At 31.5% G+C, this 18,811-nt stretch overlaps 1 protein-coding gene across 11 annotated transcripts in view; it reads left to right on the top strand.

The window, feature by feature from the left end:
- The window catches only part of LOC105496640 (protocadherin related 15), a 1,825,405-nt gene that overhangs the window by 1,261,331 nt on the left and 545,263 nt on the right, over positions 1-18,811 (top strand). For all 11 annotated transcript variants that reach the window (XM_071069550.1, XM_071069551.1, XM_024797557.2 and 8 more), the window contains one exon: positions 7,201-7,356. In XM_071069550.1, the coding sequence (XP_070925651.1) occupies positions 7,201-7,356 (156 nt within the window). The remainder of the gene's footprint in view (positions 1-7,200; positions 7,357-18,811) is intronic.

Below are 18,811 nucleotides of genomic sequence, written 5' to 3'. Positions count from 1 at the left end.
TCAAAATAAAAAAATACGGGCTGGGTGTGACGGCTCATGCCTGTAATCCCAGCACTTTGGGAGGTCGAGGCCAGTGGATCGCTTGAGGTCAGGAGTTCAAGACCAGCCTGGCCAACATGGTGAAAACCCATCTTTACTACAAAACCAAAAATTACCCAGGCATTGTGGTGGGTACCCTGTAATCCCAGCTACTCTAGAGACTGAGGCAGAAGAATCACTTGATCCCAGGAGGTGGAGATTGCAGTGAACCAAGATCACACCACTGCACTCCAGCCTGGGTGACAGAATGTCACTCCGTCTCAAAAAGAAAAAAAAACAAAAATATATATATATGTGTGTGTGTGTGTGTGTGTGTGTGTATACACATAGAAATATATATATTCAGTATCAAATATATATCAAATATATATTCCATATATATATATTATATATATGCTCTGAATAACAAAATAGAACCAATAATTTGAGTTTGACCCTACTAACAATGGCCAAAGCTCTGTATTATAATCACTAGCCTATAATTAACTTTAATCCTTCTTAGTGGTAAATTGCTCTTAAAAATATTTTTATAGAAAATTTTCCACTGAATCTTTGTTATGAAATGATGCTTTTCTGCTGGGCGCGGTGGCTCACGCCTGTAATCCCAGCTCTCAGGGAGGCAGAGGCGGGAGGATAGCTTGAGCCCAGGAGTTCGAGACCTGCCTGGGTAATATAGCGAGACCCCGTTCTCCACAAAAAGGAAAAAAAAAAAAAAAAAAAAAAGGATGCTTTTCTAAGAATATTCTGATTTTATTCAAAGTTATTTGGCTTATAAGGAAGACACAAAAATGCCTTCAAATGATTTCAAGTTGATTTCAAGAATACCAATAGCATAGATATAAAAAATAATTTGCTTTTATGGAAATTCTATGTTTACCAGGGAGAAAGAAAAACTACTTGGTCTTGGACCATATGGTCTCTAGTTTCTACATTTTTCTGTGTATATTCTCTATTCTTCTCTCTGTAGAGCAGATTCCTTTATACACTTACAGTTTTATCCATTGCCTTGTTTTTCATTTGACTTTAAGTATTTTCTATGTTCATGCCATGCCAGTTTTTCATAAACTTTTGATGCAGTGGTTATTAAAGATGGCTTAAAGTCACTGTGTTTTGTTTTGTTTTAAAATTTCTCAGAGAAATAGCAATTAAATACTCATTGGCTTGAATCTATAGCCAGGGAGCAAGGGGTAGGGCCAAGTGGTAGATCCATATCTGATTATACTATCTTTTTAGCAGCAGTTAGATAAAAATATATTTTCCAGAGAAAGTGATCCCAATCATGTTTTCTACATTTGCTCATTGAGGCAATAAAATATCTCTTAATGGCGACATTTGAATAATTATGGCTGCAATAGAATTAAAAGCAAACAATGTAAACAAAAACATTTTTATTTTATTTTATTTTTTTAAATTTATTTATTATTATTATACTTTAAGTTGTAGGGTACATGTGCATAACGTGCAGGTTTGTTACATATGACATTTTTAACATTGTGTTAAAAATAAGCTGATAAACATGATCTTCATGAAAATTTTTGAGGGTGAATGTAAAGCACAAAAATACCTAACACTGAAATATTTATATTTAATTAGAAAGCATTTACATGAGATTGTATGACTATGAGCTGTTTCATCATTTTAAACTTGGTTCATAAGATTTTCCCTTATGATCATCATGTACTTTTATTTCTATTTCTTATTTTATTTTTTGCTCACTAAAGTTACATAAATTTTCAGCACCCAAAAATAAAAAAAAATGAAAGGAGAAGTTACAAAATTAAAAGTCATGAAAGAGAAACAACCAAAATGTGATATTTGCGGTGAAAATGAAGAGTCTCAGTAATAAAGGCGCATCACATAAAAATTTTGAAATGCCAAATGATTGTCTCACATGGCCGATATGCTCTCATCACTGTTGGGCATGTGATAATAATGGTCATGACAATATCAATAATTAAAGTAATAACAGAAAGAAAAGTATGACTCTGGTACAGTCCTATAATACTTATCTCAAAATCCTGGGCAAAATTTTAAAAGCATTTGAAACAAGAGAAATTATGCTCATAACAACATCAAATAGCTTCTTTTTTTCAGACTCTAACTTGGTAGCTGCACAAAGAGCTGACTCCTCTGTCCAGGCCAGTGTCCATTTAACTGCTAAGTTTAGTAGTTTTATCTCGACATTGTATCTTTCATCTCCATCCATCAACATAACTTTAGTATAAGACCTCTTAGTTGTCACTCATATAAACTAATTGCTCTCTACCACCTATCTTGATTCAACCTATTCTACATTCAGTGCACTGAAACAGAGACTGTGTCCGCAGATGCCTTTTCAGTGCAAACTGTTTTCTATCTGGCTCTTGAGTTTCCCTAGATTCAAGATGCACCCTGTCTATATAATTTCTTTTTTATTTAGAAACATACGAGCTACAATCTAAGAAAACTAATCTAATTATTGTCCCATGACCACAATCCAATTTTTTCTTATCATGCCTTCCCTGATGTTCTTTTGAACATAAACTTTGAAATCACTATTATCCAGTGCTATCAGTTGAATTTTATGTACTACTAAGACATATCTTAAATGCTGTTTCTGTATAAATTATTTCCTAATAACACTGGTATGCAATTCCTTATTCTAAAATCCATATTATTTCATAGCGTTTTTGACTTACTTTTTGTATGATCACCTCATATCAGTTTTATAAAAGTTGCTTTTAGTGTCCAAGGACTATGTCATATTATTCCTAACCCACATTAAATTTTTCATATAGCAAATATCTACCATTAAATGGACTGAATGTCCTTAATAATTCACTGTGAAAAATCTATAGATGTAACTACGTGTCACATATGAGTAATAGTATTTTCAAATTGATATTGTCTTTTTAGGTAATATCTTTGGTAAATATGCTACTATTCGTTGTGAAAATTTAATTTGTGAAGGACACTGACAACTCTGGGCAGCCATTTCCTTTAAGTTTGCTTTTTTATTTAAAAATCATTTCTAAAACATGCAATGTCTTATTTCCTTTCACTGTCTTCCACATTACTTGTGAAATAGTAATGATTATGTTATAAAGGTAGTAAGTCCATAGACAGAAATATCATAACAAAAAAAAATTCACTCGTGAGGATTGGATAAACTTTGCCTATACTTTATGAAAAATAAAATCAGTTCCTACAGATTTTCCAAAAATTCATTCCCTGCCCCCCAAATCATTAAGACTTCCAAATCATTTGGTTTCTAGAAAAAAATATATATTGGATTGAAGATTTGTGCTATAATCTACACTGCTAATATCAACAAATCCCCTATAAAAACTTTAATTTTCATGTTGAATCCTAAGTGATTGATAAATTCATAACAAAAATTTCTATTTAAGATTTTTTTCTTTTTTAGAATTACAAAATTTTTACATTTTTGTGGGGACTTTTTTTTTCTTCACACTCTCAAATCCACTTTTTAATGATAGTATCTTTTAACTGTTGATATATATCTTTCCTGATACACATATCATAACCTATACACAGGTACACTAATACACAAATGTGCAAGTATGCATTCAGAGTATTGTGTTAAGCACTCATTTTTAAATTGAAAGAATAGCTTGCATGTTTAAGTATATATGAATGGTAATAGTTTTAAATAATTACATGAACACAATTTCTACATAGCTTTTTTTTTCTTCTTTGTTTGATGAATAAAGCAATTAAAGAAAATCAGAAAAGATCAAATTACCACGACTTATTTTTGCCACCAGTTATGAAAGATAAAGCAAAATTTCCCTAACACATTCTTAAGCATTTTGGAGTCCCTAAACTCCCACTAATCGACTTAGTAGGACTGTACTTTTATTTATGACCTTCTTATACAGCAGAATCGAATCTATGCCAATACAAAATTACATTGTGTGTTATATATTAGCCACAGGGAATTTTTGCCTCCGGTGTGATCCATTATGGTTATAATTTATTGCCCTCTAAGTTCTAGCCATACTACTAACAGTTGCATAGGGAACAAAAGTTGAGAGTGACAACAGTTCCAGGTGACCTGGTTAGATCTAATTTATGGGTACTTAGCAGGACTAAGTGAAGCTTCAGTACACAGTGCATTTGATCCTCTATTTGATAAGATTGTGACCTTTTGGTCCTAGTGGTACCACTCCATGTAGAATTATAAATTGAGATAGAATGTTTTTATAGGTCTCTCTTGCAATAATTGGAAGATAAATAACTTTAAAGTACGTAATTCACCTCATTGTCTTCCAAGAGGTGTGCCAAGGGCAAATAGGACACATATTTATTTTGTTTTTAATTTACAATTAAAATATACTGGACCTCCCTTAAAAAGTCTATTAAAGCAAACACTTAAAAGCTGGTAGTAAAAATGGAGGTCATCTAATTCAAATTATTTCCAGGAAACTTCTAAGAGCTAGTCTTTTTCAATGGTCTTTTATCCTCCAACTGGCATATTTCAGTGATGGGTCTTGTTTTATAGAATAGTCTGTTCTTTTCTATGTCACGTTTTCCTCCTGATTTTTCTTTATTTTACAAAGACAAATGTGAAAAAAGAAATTGAAGCATAACAAATATCTTAGCTCATAGTGGCAGAGGAAAAGTAATTGGAGGTGAGAAGGTACAAATTTATTTCTAACACAAACTATACTCTTCTACTGATAAGAATCTCTGCTCTATTTGTTGTTTTTTAAAACTCTTATGGGTTCATAGTAGGTGTATGTATTTATGAGTTGCATGAGATGTTTTGATACAGGCACATAATTATTTAGTGTCAATTTGGCTTAAGAGAAGCCCTCTACTTATGGCGAAAACATGCCTTGAAATATTTTTCACCTATTTTTCTTATTTCTGCTCTCTAAAACTACAGTAAATAAACTAATGGATGTTTCCATAACAACCATTTAGATATTTGGTAAATCATATGTTGTTAAATTTAAAATCCTCCAATTTTATACATTCTCAAAAGTGTTCAAATGTCTCTTCTATGCACCTGTAAAATGGTACCTGTTATAAGTTACCTATATATTATTAATGCCTGATAGTATTAATTAATATACAATGTGCATTAGTGTTTCATAGCCCATTTACAGTGCTGGCATGTAAAATCAACTTTTAGCTATCAAAATTTCACAATTAAATTTTTACATTAATGTTTGTAGCCATCTATTACATTTGGGTGATTGATTTTTTTTCTATTACAAATTGGAGGATAAAATTTTTTATTGTAAAAGTTTACCATTTTGTAACCCGTTATTATTACTTATTAAGATGACTTTGAACCATGTCTTTTGTCACTAAATGTATTATACATCCTTCCAAGATTTGTGACATTCACAGATTTTATACACATGATTTTAATGCCTTCATTTGTATCAGTGATTAAAGGTGAAATTGAGTAGATATGAAAACACAGAGCTATGTGTCATTTCATTAGAGACCTCTTTTCATATGTCAATGATGCCTCAATTTATTCTTTCTAGGTAGCATCATTCATATAGATGCAAATTCAAGTCAACTTTCTTTTTCTTTGTTGGCCATGAAAATATCTTGAAACTAAATATTGATTTCCTTCAGTGTATATATAGTTTATATGGCATTTTTCTCATTTACAAATGTGGTATGCATTATATATTTTATTTTTTCACTCTATTGGATATTTATTTTTTAAATAAATAAAATAGGATATGTATTTAATCCATTAGGTGTTTAACATAAGCCTAGTATAGTCTAACCACATGCAGTATTTACAATCCTCATTGGTGTAACGATTAGCCTTAATGTTAGATGAATAAATGAAGCATAAAGATACTTTGTACTTTTTCCTGGATCACACAGTTAGTAGGTTATGGAACTGGAAGTCACGCAGTTTGACTCCAGGTCATCTGCCTTAGGCACAGGGCTGGTACTGGAAAGAGGGATACCATCATGACTAAAATAACACACAGGTTTTATTGAGCTTCCAATCTAGTGAAGGCAGACAAACCAAAACACATACATAAAGTATATAATAAGTCAAATTTTGGGTGAGAAATGCAATAAAGAAAAATAAATTGGAAGAAATTTGAAAGGAGAGGTCAGGTTGGAGACAAGGTTTTTAAGATGGAGGAGTCAGGATAGGACACTGCAAAAATGATATATTTAGAGATAAAATTGTTTAAGCTTAAAAGAGGTTAAAAATCACAAAGCAATGTTTTGTAGTATTCAATACTCTTACTCTGGAGTCAAATAGTGGTAGGTGTGCATTCCAGCTCTGAAAGCTCTTAGCCATGGGATTTGAGGAAGTATACCTTTGATGATACCTTTCCCCTTCAAGGAATTTATTATAAAAATTATTAGACAAGCATATGCTTATGTATAATATGTATTGAAATATTGTTTATGACGACAAAATATAATAACCTATAATAGGTCATTGTAAATTATTACTTGGATACATTATGCTATATTACTTGGATACATTATGCTATAGGCTTACAATGAAGTATAATGTTACTGTCACATAATATAACTTCATAGTAGTATACAAAAAATGCTATAGTAAATCTATGTTTACAAACATGAACTGATATTCACTGTGTGCCTGTGTGTCTATAATAGGTACATATTTTGGGAAAGAAAAAGATTAGCACAATAAGCATTTAAATGTATAGAATGAGTAAGTTTAGTTGGCTGGATTTTAGATTTTCTCTTTTGATAATCAATATTTTAAATTTGATCAGCAATGAACATAATATTTTATTTAAAAAAACATAAAAGTTAAACAATATCTCTTCTCCAGGAATTTATTAACACTTTTTTCAAAGTAAAAGTTTATATTCTTGCTTCTTCAATCTTTGGAGGGACAAACTTCGTTTCATCCCATCAATTCTAAGCATTAATTTTGTAGTTGCATTCATCAGCCATCCACAAACAGTGAGCATAATGCTACCTGAAGTCCACACACCAAGATACAAAATTAAACAATAAATTAATTATGATTGTCCTCTCTTGTCCTGAAAATGATCATTTTCTTCTAGATTATTATAACTTAAAAATAAACAAGAATAGAAAAATGTACTGAATCAACAAGTGCTTTGACAGTGATGAGAAGCTTTGTTTTTAATTAGTATTTTTAAAGATGTAATTTCTACATTGCAGCCACCGATGAACATACACTCCATTGTGGTGCAGGTCCAGTGCGTCAACAAAAAAGTGGGCACGATTATCTACCATGAAGTGCGAATAGTGGTGAGAGACAGGAATGACAACTCACCCACTTTCAAGCATGAAAGCTACTATGCCACAGTAAACGAGGTCAGTTTCTATTTACTCTCTCTCTCTGTCCTTTCTGTTGATATATGTATCTAACTATATACAATAAATGTTTATAAATTATTCCTTTAAAATTATGAGTTTAACTGTTTAGATATACCAGGAAAACATTAAAAAAAAATAGTACTCAGAAGAAATATATGACTTCTGATGTTATTTTAGGAATTCATTTAACTATGGGAAAAATAATTTAATGTATTTATAATAATAGATATTTTATTTTTCATCATCTTTGAAAAGTTATTGCCTAGATCCATGTACATGCTTATTTCGGCATAACAAGAGTTATTATTATTATCCTAAGGCATTTATCTAATACAAATACATTGTCTTTGTATTTCTGAGGTGATCATACTAATGAAATACTGGAAGAAAATGTCTGCAATTCTATAAATGTAAAGTTATAGAATCGCAATAGAAACGTCAAGTTTCTGTATTTTAAAATCAAGTTCTGAAATATCTAAAAAGTAAATACAAATCACAACTGAATTCATGTAGAAAAATGCTGATCAAATTAGAAAAATTATATTCAAAAGTAGTATTACGGCCGGGCGCGGTGGCTCAAGCCTGTAATCCCAGCACTTTGGGAGGCCGAGACGGGCGGATCACAAGGTCAGGAGATCGAGACCATCCTGGCTAACCCGGTGAAACCCCGTCTCTACTAAAAAAATACAAAAAACTAGCCGGGCGAGGTGGCGGGCGCCTGTAGTCCCAGCTACTCGGGAGGCTGAGGCAGGAGAATGGCGTAAACCCGGGAGGCGGAGCTTGCAGTGAGCTGAGATCCGGCCACTGCACTCCAGCCTGGGCGACAGAGCGAGACTCCGTCTCAAAAAAAAAAAGTAGTATTACAACAATTTTAGGACATGCTTGTTTGTTGTTTTGCTTTGTTTGATTTTCTCTTTTGGCTAAAATGTATAAATGAAGCGCTTTTATGTTTTTTTAAACCGTGGTTACTTCATTAATTATTTTTAGTTAATTCAGCTACAAAATATGTCTAGAGTACCTCTAATGTGACCTATTATGTATATGTTAGATACATGAAAAAATGAATTATATTAAAGTGATAGTACATATTTTAGCAGACCATCTTTACATTTCAAGATTTTTAAAAATCTTAAACATTTACATACCTGTTTTATAGGAGAAGAACTGTAATTTGTGAATTAAACAAATCATTTGGGCCTTTAACTTCTACATTCTTTTTGAAATTACTAAAAATATTTTTTAGTTATTTCACATTCTTCTGTTCATAAAAGTTTGAAGAAATTATATTCCTCATAATCTGAAACTTTCTAGATTATATAACTTAAAAACAAAATATAAACTCCTATTTAAATTTAACAAGACAAATTACTGGTCGATAAATGCTTCACCTCTTTGAGTCACTTTTGTTTAACGAGTTTCTACTGTAATGACAGATGCTAATTAATTTCCAAGTAACTAGTTTTAATTATATATAAACGATCTTATTTTGTAATACACCCTTTGAGTTATATATGCTTTGTTTAGTTGAGTGCTAACTTTATTTTGGCATAAAATGATAGGTGAATTATCTTAGGTAGCAAATCTACTTACAGATTCTGTATATATATATATGTATATACAGATTCTGTAATATTTGCTAGTTCTGTATACATATATGTGTGTGTGTGTGTATATATATACATATATATATATACAGATTCTGTAAGTAGATTTGCTAGTTCTGGGATACATGTGCAGAACATGCAGGTTTGTTACATAGGTATACACATGCCATCTGTATATGTGTGTGTATATATATGAATATACATATACACACACACACACACACAGAGATTCTGTAAGTAGATTTGTTAGTTCTGGGATACATGTGCAGAACGTGCAGGTTTGTTACATAGGTATAAACGTGCCATGGTGGTTTGCTGCACCCATCAACACATCATCTACATTACGTATTTCTCCTAATGCTATCCCTCTCCTACCCCCACACACCCCAACAGGCCCCGGTATGTGATGTTTTTCTCCCTGTGTCCATGTGTTCTCATTGTTCAACTCCCACTTATGAGTGAGAACATGTGGTGTTTGGTTTTCTGTTCTTGTGTTAGTTTGCCAAGAATGATGGTTTCCAGCCTCATCCATGTCCCTTACCATGCAAATCTCAAAATTTCATTTGTCTTTTTTTACATGATTTATTTTTATGAAATAATCCCTGATTATTTACATGTATAGATCTTCAATTTATTCAAACCCTAAACTCCTAAACACCAGAGTGATAAAATTATAGAAAAGGTAAAGATTTGATCTTAAACATTATTTCGAGAAGCTTATTATGCTTTAGAGGTTTTTGAACTGGTAAGTTCAACCATATATGCATTTCCCTTTAGGTAACTGAGGCAATCCTATCCCATTGACATTATGGTCATATCTTCCGTGGTTTGATAATATCAAATGTGTGTACTTGATGATCATATTTTTCACCTTTGATTTTGCCCATACTCTCTATATTTACTTTCTTAAAAAAAAAAAAAGTGCATTTAAACCTTGAAATAGCATTAAAAGAAAAAATAGAAATTTAGCTATTATTCTCATTTTTCATTTGAATAGTTCTTCCATAGTACTAGTACTTAATTTAGTTCAATGAATTATAAATTATGAATTATCTATTAGTTTAGTTGATATGAATTATCTATTATGAATCATGTATTAGAAAGATGCATTAAAATTATATACACACATACATATATATGTGTATATGTATAAATAGATATTCCTATCTCATCCATCTACAATGCTGTGTTTATAATAAAATTAAATAAAATGAGTTTTATTCTGTGCAAGATTGCAAGATATTTTTCATACTATTTCTCCTTTTAGTATAAGACATGAAGTTTATACAATTAAGAAAGATCTAAATGTTTTTCCAAGAAAAATCATTCACAGTTTAATAGATTGGGAATGTCAAAATATTTCACACTTCATTAAAATGCAAAAGACAGGTATGATAAAGCATTATCACAGATTTATAAAGGAAGCTTCCACAATTAAAGTCTTGATTAGTCACTCTTTCTATTCACTATGAGAAATCTGAGAACTGGAGCAGTGGTGTAAATTTATGGTTACAAAATTGACCATGAAGTTGGGAATAAAACTCAATTCCTTAGTTCAATCATCCCTTCATTACTTATCAAGAGACATTCTAGTATTCTAAATTATAACTACTTTCATGTACCTTATTTTACAAATAAATATGATTTACATTTATGGTATTATATCATAATCACAATCAGCACTTTTATGAATGCATTAAATACTACCCTCTTATGCTCTTTGTAAACATGTTCTTCTATTAGTTTGTCAAGAATTCACCAAAACATGATTAGTTCCTCTATCCAAATGTTGAACACGGGTTATAACAAGATTTCAAATGTCTTTCTCATGAGCAAGACATAAGACATTGAAATATTTTTCTCTTTTTAAGTGAAGACTCAATTAGTTTTAAACAATTGTATTGTTAAGTAAATAGTTTGCCTGGTTTCAAGAAAAAATTACACAGTTGCTGATCATTCTTAAGCAATTTTTGGAGGCAAATCTTTCTTGACAGTGATGTCAGGTTTTTGAGGTGTATCTCACTCCCTAACATTTCTTTTGATGTAAGTAAACAAGAGCAAGTCATGGCAGACATAATGTTTCCTTGAGCATGTGAAGAATTTGTCTCAAGTTAATATAGACCTTATATGTGTCTTGGATTTTAATGATCTTTTCACTGAGAGCAAATTTTTCAGTCAATATTAATTTATTTTTACCATCCTGAGGCAGACAGAAAGGAAATATAAAAACCTGTAAAGCATGTGTTACCTATAGTATATTAAAATAAATTAAAATGCATTGTTTATGGAGCTGTTTCTATATTTTGAGCACTGTAGTAATCTCTTTTTTTTTATGCACATTACCTTATTTAGTCTTCACAGTAGCTTTACAAGGAAGGAATATCCCTGTTTTAGAAATGAGAAAATTGATGCTTGGAAGATCATGTAATTTGAATTAAAGCCTCCCAAAGATATCTACACACTTATCTGGCAAAAATAACTTTGCAGATGTGATTAAGGTTATGGAAGTTAATAGGGAGATTAATCCTGGATTACTCTGGTAGGCCCAATCTCAATGTGAGCCCTTAAAAGGAAAGAATGTTCTCTGGCTAGAGTCACAGAGAGGCAAGGGAAGAGGAACTGGATAAGATGAGGCTTAAGGGGAGATCAAAGACAATCTAAGACTTAGAAGGACTTAGCCACTATGCTGGTTTTGAACATGAATGGAGCAAGAATATATATAACATAAAAATTAATAAAATAAAATAAAAATAAATAACATAAAAATAAATAAATACAGTCAATAATCTGAATGCGCTTGGAAGTGAATTTATTTTCAGAGTCTACAGAAATACAATCCTACAGACATCTTGGTTTTAGTTTGGTGAGAGCCATCTCTGACTTCTGACTAACCAAACTGTGTGAGAGTAAATTATATTAATTTAAGCCACAAAATTTATGATAATTTTTATGACAGCAATAGAAAACTAATGCGAAATTTCTCCCAGTAACTGTCAAAATACGTAAAGAAAAAAAAAAGAGCAATGAAACATACGATTTGAACATTGAAATCAGCAAAATTTACCTGATGTGTTATAAAGTAATGTATATAAAATAATGTATCCAACAACTATGAAATTTATTCTTTTCAGGCACATGGATGAAACATGTAAAAGAATTTACCAAATGCTGGGTTTTCATGGAGGTATCAACATGTCCCATGTGGCTAAACTTATACAGAATATATTTTCTAATCATCAAACAATTGAGCTTAAAATCAATAAATACAATGAAAATAAACTAGAAATATTCTTTATATTTGGAAAATGGCATTTGATTAAATACTTACAGATGACATTATTATATGTAGAACTACCCAATAGTATTTACAGAAAAAAAAAATTACAGTAAAATGAGTTTGGCAAGTTTAGCGCAGACAAGGTCAATTTTTTTTTTTTTTTTTTTTTTTTTTTTTTTGCTTTGTTGCCCAGGCTGGAGTGCAATGGCACGATCTTGGCTCAGTGCAACCTCTGCCTCCCGGGTTCAAGCGATTTTCCTGCCTCAGCCTCCTGAGTAGTTGGAATTACAAGCACACGCCACCACACCCAGCTAATTTTGTATTTTTAGTAGAGATGGGGTTTCTCCATATTGGTCAGGCTGATCTTGAACTCCTGACTTCTGGTGATCCACCTGCCTCTGCCTCCCAAAGCGCTGAGATTACAGGCATGAGCCACTGCGCCCATCCAATATTTTTTTTAAAGAAATAAATTTTATACATCAACAACAAATAAAAAATTAATTTTTTAAAAGTAATCCATGGATTATAATACGTACCAAAATGGAGTTTTAATTATATTTATTTAATTTTTAAGTTCAATTAAACTTTTAATTGAAAGAAAATATACTCATGTTTTGGTAGAGATATGGAGTAATCACAACTTTCATACATTGTTGGTAGATATGTAAATTGGCACAATTACATTAATTATTTTGTAACGTCAGCAAACACTGAACAGAGAGACCCCCTATGACTCAGCAATTCTACTCTGTTTAATATACCCACAATAAATCAGTGCATGTGCATATCAAAAATCATGCTGAGAAAGATTCTTCAAAGATTTTCCATCATAGCCAAATCTGCTGACAATACAAATATACAATGATGCTGGTGCTGGATTACCATTTGTTAGTTTCATTTATCTTTCTCAAAAACATTTCATTTAATTTGTTCTGTACTTCAAATTTCTCACCTGAAAACAAGAATGGTAGTATTAGAATTTTTGCCTCACAAGGTTCAGTGAAGACACGTAATAAATTTTAAAATAGAAAGAAAAAGCCCCGCAAATTTTCAGTGTATAATATATAACCTGCATATTTTGTGACTCTTGTAACAGACTATCTGAAACTGGTTGTCTTTATACCACTTACCTGCATCAATACTGCATATGTATTTGCCTTTTGTTATAATATCTACCCCCTTAAAATTGAATCTTCATTAAAGCTGGCACGTTGTTTGTCATTGAGTAGAACAATGTCTTGCACATTACAGAAGTACTATAAGTAGATTTATCATTAAATTAGGAATGGCACGGTTGTCATATAGAAAAATATCCTATAACATACATGTTTCTATGTTGATGTTCCTGAGATAGAAAGCAAGAGTTTGTTTTGAGTTAAATTTGTGAAGAAGCTCATATAGAGTACATTTTTTAAAGAAATGAGTAAAACCTTTCCAGATTATTGTAATAAATTACATATATTAAAACAAGAATGATGACAAGAACAACAAAAACACTTTTTAAAACTTGATAAATATGAATTACAGTCTACTTACAAAACATTAGGGAGAAATTATATATTTATCCATTATATGACTGTTACGCCACTTGAGATATTTTTACCCTACTTTTCATGTCCCAGAAATACTAAAGTCACTGATTAAACAACATTGATATGATTCCCCTTTGAACAAATGTCCCTTTTCTTTTCGTCGAAAGGTTTTTCTAGATGCACAGCTTTATAAGGATCAATGCAAGGAGTCCCAAGTGCTTCATAGTCAGCTTAATGAATTTATGTTTAATCAAGTTCTGTTTCTTTCAGTATTAATAATATGAAATTTTAAAGGATACTTCATAAATTTACATTTAAAATGCCATTCACAATTTAGGAAGGTGAATATTAGCAGTTTAAATAACCTTGAGTTTCTGGAAGAATCAAGTTTTTTGGTAAATATTGACATAACAAGTATACGGAAAATTATGTCCTGCTTACCAGGTTAAATGTCTGCAAACTTTAGATTTATATTAATTTTAATGTTTACTTTTCTTACTCCTTTTGCCATTAGGCATACTCATTAGGAACTAATTTCACACTAGACCAATTTTAAATTTGTTCTTATCCAAATTTGCTTATAATAAGAATACTGCATAGATATGTTTACCACATTTCTGACATCATACCTCCTGACTTTGAATGAAATACAGGCATTTTAAATAATAAGTGAATTCTAATAATTACCATTGAGTTACCATTTATTAATTGCATCGTGTATCAAGCAAATTCTAAGTGTTTTCTATGAAATAACTTACTTAATACTTATAATTACCCACAGACTCAACCTTTGTGTGTTCATTGTTTTCACTTTACAGATGAGAAAGTGTAGAAATAGGGAAGCATTAATGAATTTGCTCAAGATCTCACTGCTGATAAGGAGTCACTCTAAGTCAGTAATCAAAACATTCTCACTCCAAAACTGAGCACTTGATCACCATATGGTATACATGCATTAGGCAAGAGACTGATAGGACTTGAGTACATAGAGAAAATTCCATGCAATTTTGAAAATTCATATTTATTTCCCAAGTCTTAACATCTGAAAGTGTAGAGTGTATGACCATTAATATGAATAAATATTAATATCAATTTCAAAAAAGTTGCACTTGATTCAGTTTAGTAAAATAATCATGTGCGAGGTTCAGTGTTATGAGAAAAGGGAATAATCTATTGAATCACACAGCATAGGTTTCAGTTTTAGGATGACCACTTCCTACTTGCATAATAATGGAAAATTAATTAATTTCTAATGGACTTAGTTTTCTCAATTTTATTTATTTTTAATAAACTATAATACTTTTTGGGTAGTTATTACAGATTAAAGGATACAGAGAATGTAAAGGATACAGAGGATGTATCATGAGACCTCTGGTGCTGAGTGCATGCAATGAGTAGATAACACTCATTGAATGGTAGGAACGATGATGACAATGAGCTTTCTAATTATATCCAGCAGCTTCTGCTTTCATCCAAATATGATTCCTAAAATATTATTCTAAAAGCAAAATACACCTGACTATTTTCACCATGAAGCATTTCATTTTGAGGAAATATTTTATTTAACTTTACAGTTGACCCTTGGATAACACGAATTTTAACTGTGAGGGTCCACTTGTTCGTGGATTTTTTCAATCAAACATAGATGGAAAATACAGTGTTCATGGATGTGAAACCTGTGTGGGTTTTACGGGATGAATTAAGAAATTGAGTATGTGTAGATTTTGGTATATAAATGAATCCTGGTACTAATAATTTGCCTATACCAAGGGACAACTGTATCTTTGTTTTTACCACCTTATTTTATGGAATAGCTATATGTCATGTCAATTCTAATTATATTTTTAGTTATATTTTTGACATAAGAAAAATAAATGGTTAACATAGTGGTATAACCAAACAAAATGAAGAATACTAAATCCCGTGTAACAGCAAGACTAATAAACATACTTTTAAACTTCATTGTATTCATAGATGGGCACTTTCCCTATGATACATTTGTCAATTCAAATCAATACAAGTTCTGATTTTTATTCTATTCAGACTTTGTGAGATTAACAACCATAAAATACCCTTTAATTGATCATGAGGGGACACTGTAAAATACCTTACTTACAAAATAATAGCTATAGGATGAAGAATAGAATGATAGGAAGATGATGATGTAGGATCAAAGTTCAATGGCTCAAAAAGCAGATGTGATTATATGGTTATAAAAAGTTATAATTGACTGAGTATATAACCTTGAATAACTTTTCAATAGAATCCCACAAATTTATGAAAAAAAAATCTAAAGGTAATGAAATGGTACCCATCAAGTTGAACACCCTGCCCAACTATATGCATAATAGTTAGCTCACCATAGAGGTAATTATTACTGAAATGCCAGGGCTTTGGTCTAGGTCCTGCTGCTCACCACACAGAAAGCCAATCACTGAGGCAACAAGCATTGCCAGAAGAGAGGGATTTAATCAGGTGCTTCAGCCAAGGAGATGGGAGATTAGCCTCAAATTCGTTTCTCTGACTGACTAAAATGAAAGGTTTATATAACAGCGAAGAAAAGTAATCATATGTGGGAAAATGGGAATTAGGGAGGGGAAATGAAGGCCAATAAGAAGCAGGTGCTTGGTTAGACAATCAAGACAAGTGAGGGGTCTGGCATCTCATTTTCCAGATGTGGTGACCTGGTAAACTCCAGTTCCTTGAAACTATCTGAGAGGTCTAATGGTTGGTTTCCTGGGAAAGGAACTCAGACAAGGCAAATGTAACTTTTGCAAGTTTCAGGACTGGGAGCGTCAGTTTCTAGGTTTATTTAGAAGAAAACACAAACATCAGTTCTATGGGATGATTAGACCAGTTTCAGTATTTCTTCTTACCTGTTATTATATGCTGATTTAATTAGCAATTTCATTTTAATGGGTTTTTAAATGTTTTAGCTTTTCTTTGAAATTTTAAAGGAATGACTAAAAACATTTTTAATGGCCGGGTGCAGTGGCTCACGCCAGTAATGCCAGCACTTTGGGAGGCCGAGGCGGGTGGTGGATCACGAGGTCAGGAGATCAAGACCATCGTGGTTAACACGGTGGAACGCCATCTCTGCTAAAAATTCAAAAAATCAGCTGGATGTGGTGGTGGGTGCCTGTAGTCCCAGCTACTTGGAAGGCTGAGGCAGGAGACTGTCGTGAACCTGGGAGGCGGGGCTTGCAGTGAGCTAAGATCGCGCCACTGCACTCCAGCCTGGGTGACAGAGCAAGACTCCATCTCAAAAAAAAAATAATAATAATAATACACACACACACACACACACACACACACACACATATATATAAATGATTTTTATCAATTAGCAGGCACAAAAAAACTGAACTTTAGCCAAATGAAAGCACAGAATAGCATGAAGATCTATCTCTTCTTCTCTGTTTACTCTCTTTCACTCTTTATCTTATTGACAAATAATTGGTTCAATGTGCATTATATTTATAAAATTAAATGTAATAAAAGTAAAGTTATATTATCTTTAAACATTATTTTTCTTATATTAAATGATATATTCAAGTCTTGAGCTTTGTTATAATGAAAATGGTAATGGAAGTGGTCTATTTATAACTATATTTTACATTATTTAAATAATATTAGAACAATTTAGATCTAACTGATATTTTAATAGATGTGATAGACTTCTCATATGTCCCATATACAGTTCCCTAATTGTTAACTTCTTAAATTAATGTAGTACATGTTTTGTAACAACTAATAAACAATATTGATACATTATTAATTCAAATTCATAACTTATTTAGATGGTTTTAGTTTTTACCTAATATCCTGTTTGTTTCCAGGTCCCCATACAGAATACCATATTAACTTTTAGTTGCTGTGTTTTTTCAGTCTCCTCTAAACCATGATAGTTTTTGCTTTTGTTTTCGTTTTTGATGACCTTGACAGTATTGAGATGCACTGGTCAGATAATATTTCTTTCCTCTTACTAATTGATAGTCACATAGAGGTAGATATGTGTGTGTATAATAAATAGATAGCATATGTTATATGTATATATAAGTATGTTATATATTAAGTGCATATATACCATATAATTATATATAATATATACTATGTGTCATATATAAATATTTTATACAAATGAAGATTAAGTTGCAAATATGAAACTTCTTAAGCCCTTACCACTTTATTGTGTATTTCCTAAAACCAAGTTTATTTTTCATTTTTTTTAGTCTCAATCTTAGCACTTCCACAGTATTTCCTTGACTTTCATTACTTAATATTTTTCAGGACCAGAGGAGTGTATAAAATGTCTCTAAATTTTAATTCACCTGATATTTTCTCATCATTCATAGACTTTGTGTGTGAATGTTTCAAAAATGATACTGTTTTTATCATAGTATGTAACACAAGAGACACACAATGTCTCTGTTTCATTACTGCTAGTGATGGCTTTTATCACTTTGACAAAACAGTGTCTTCCAGCTTTCCCCACTATATTTACCAGTTATTTTGTACTTAATAATTAGTAAGTATTAAAGCTATATTGTGGGGAACTACGTTAAGACTGTAACTATCCTGTTTCTCATTAAACTTTTACCTACCGTTTTTATTAGTGATTGTTGAAATATTATTTTTTGAAATGTCATTGAGGAAAATGTAAATTACTGTGGTTGGCTACATTTCTTCTTCTGTTTGCTCCTTGAGCACTTATTGAATGCTTTTCAGGGGTTTAGGTAATGTTCTAGCAATAGAGATTTCATTACTAATGTAAAAATTTGCACACTAAAATCATGGTGAATTTGGAAATTTATTAAATAATTTGCTTGCTGAGAACCAGTTATTTTCTGATAGTAATAATTATGTGAAGAAGAGTTTCCTAAAATGCAGGTGCTGGTTAATTTGATTTTATGTCTCCTTTTGTAAAATAACCCAAAATATTTTTCTTAGGGCCCCAAATAATTTATCTTTAATGGAATATATAATCTAAATTATATGGTTTCAGATTATCTGTGAATCTTGGATTCTATTATGTGCCA

Source organism: Macaca nemestrina, chromosome 9, assembly GCF_043159975.1.
Source record: "Macaca nemestrina isolate mMacNem1 chromosome 9, mMacNem.hap1, whole genome shotgun sequence".
In the NCBI taxonomy this organism is placed as follows: domain Eukaryota; kingdom Metazoa; phylum Chordata; class Mammalia; order Primates; family Cercopithecidae; genus Macaca; species Macaca nemestrina.
Note: the sequence above shows the minus strand (reverse complement) of the source record. Positions and strands in the feature narration are given on the sequence as shown.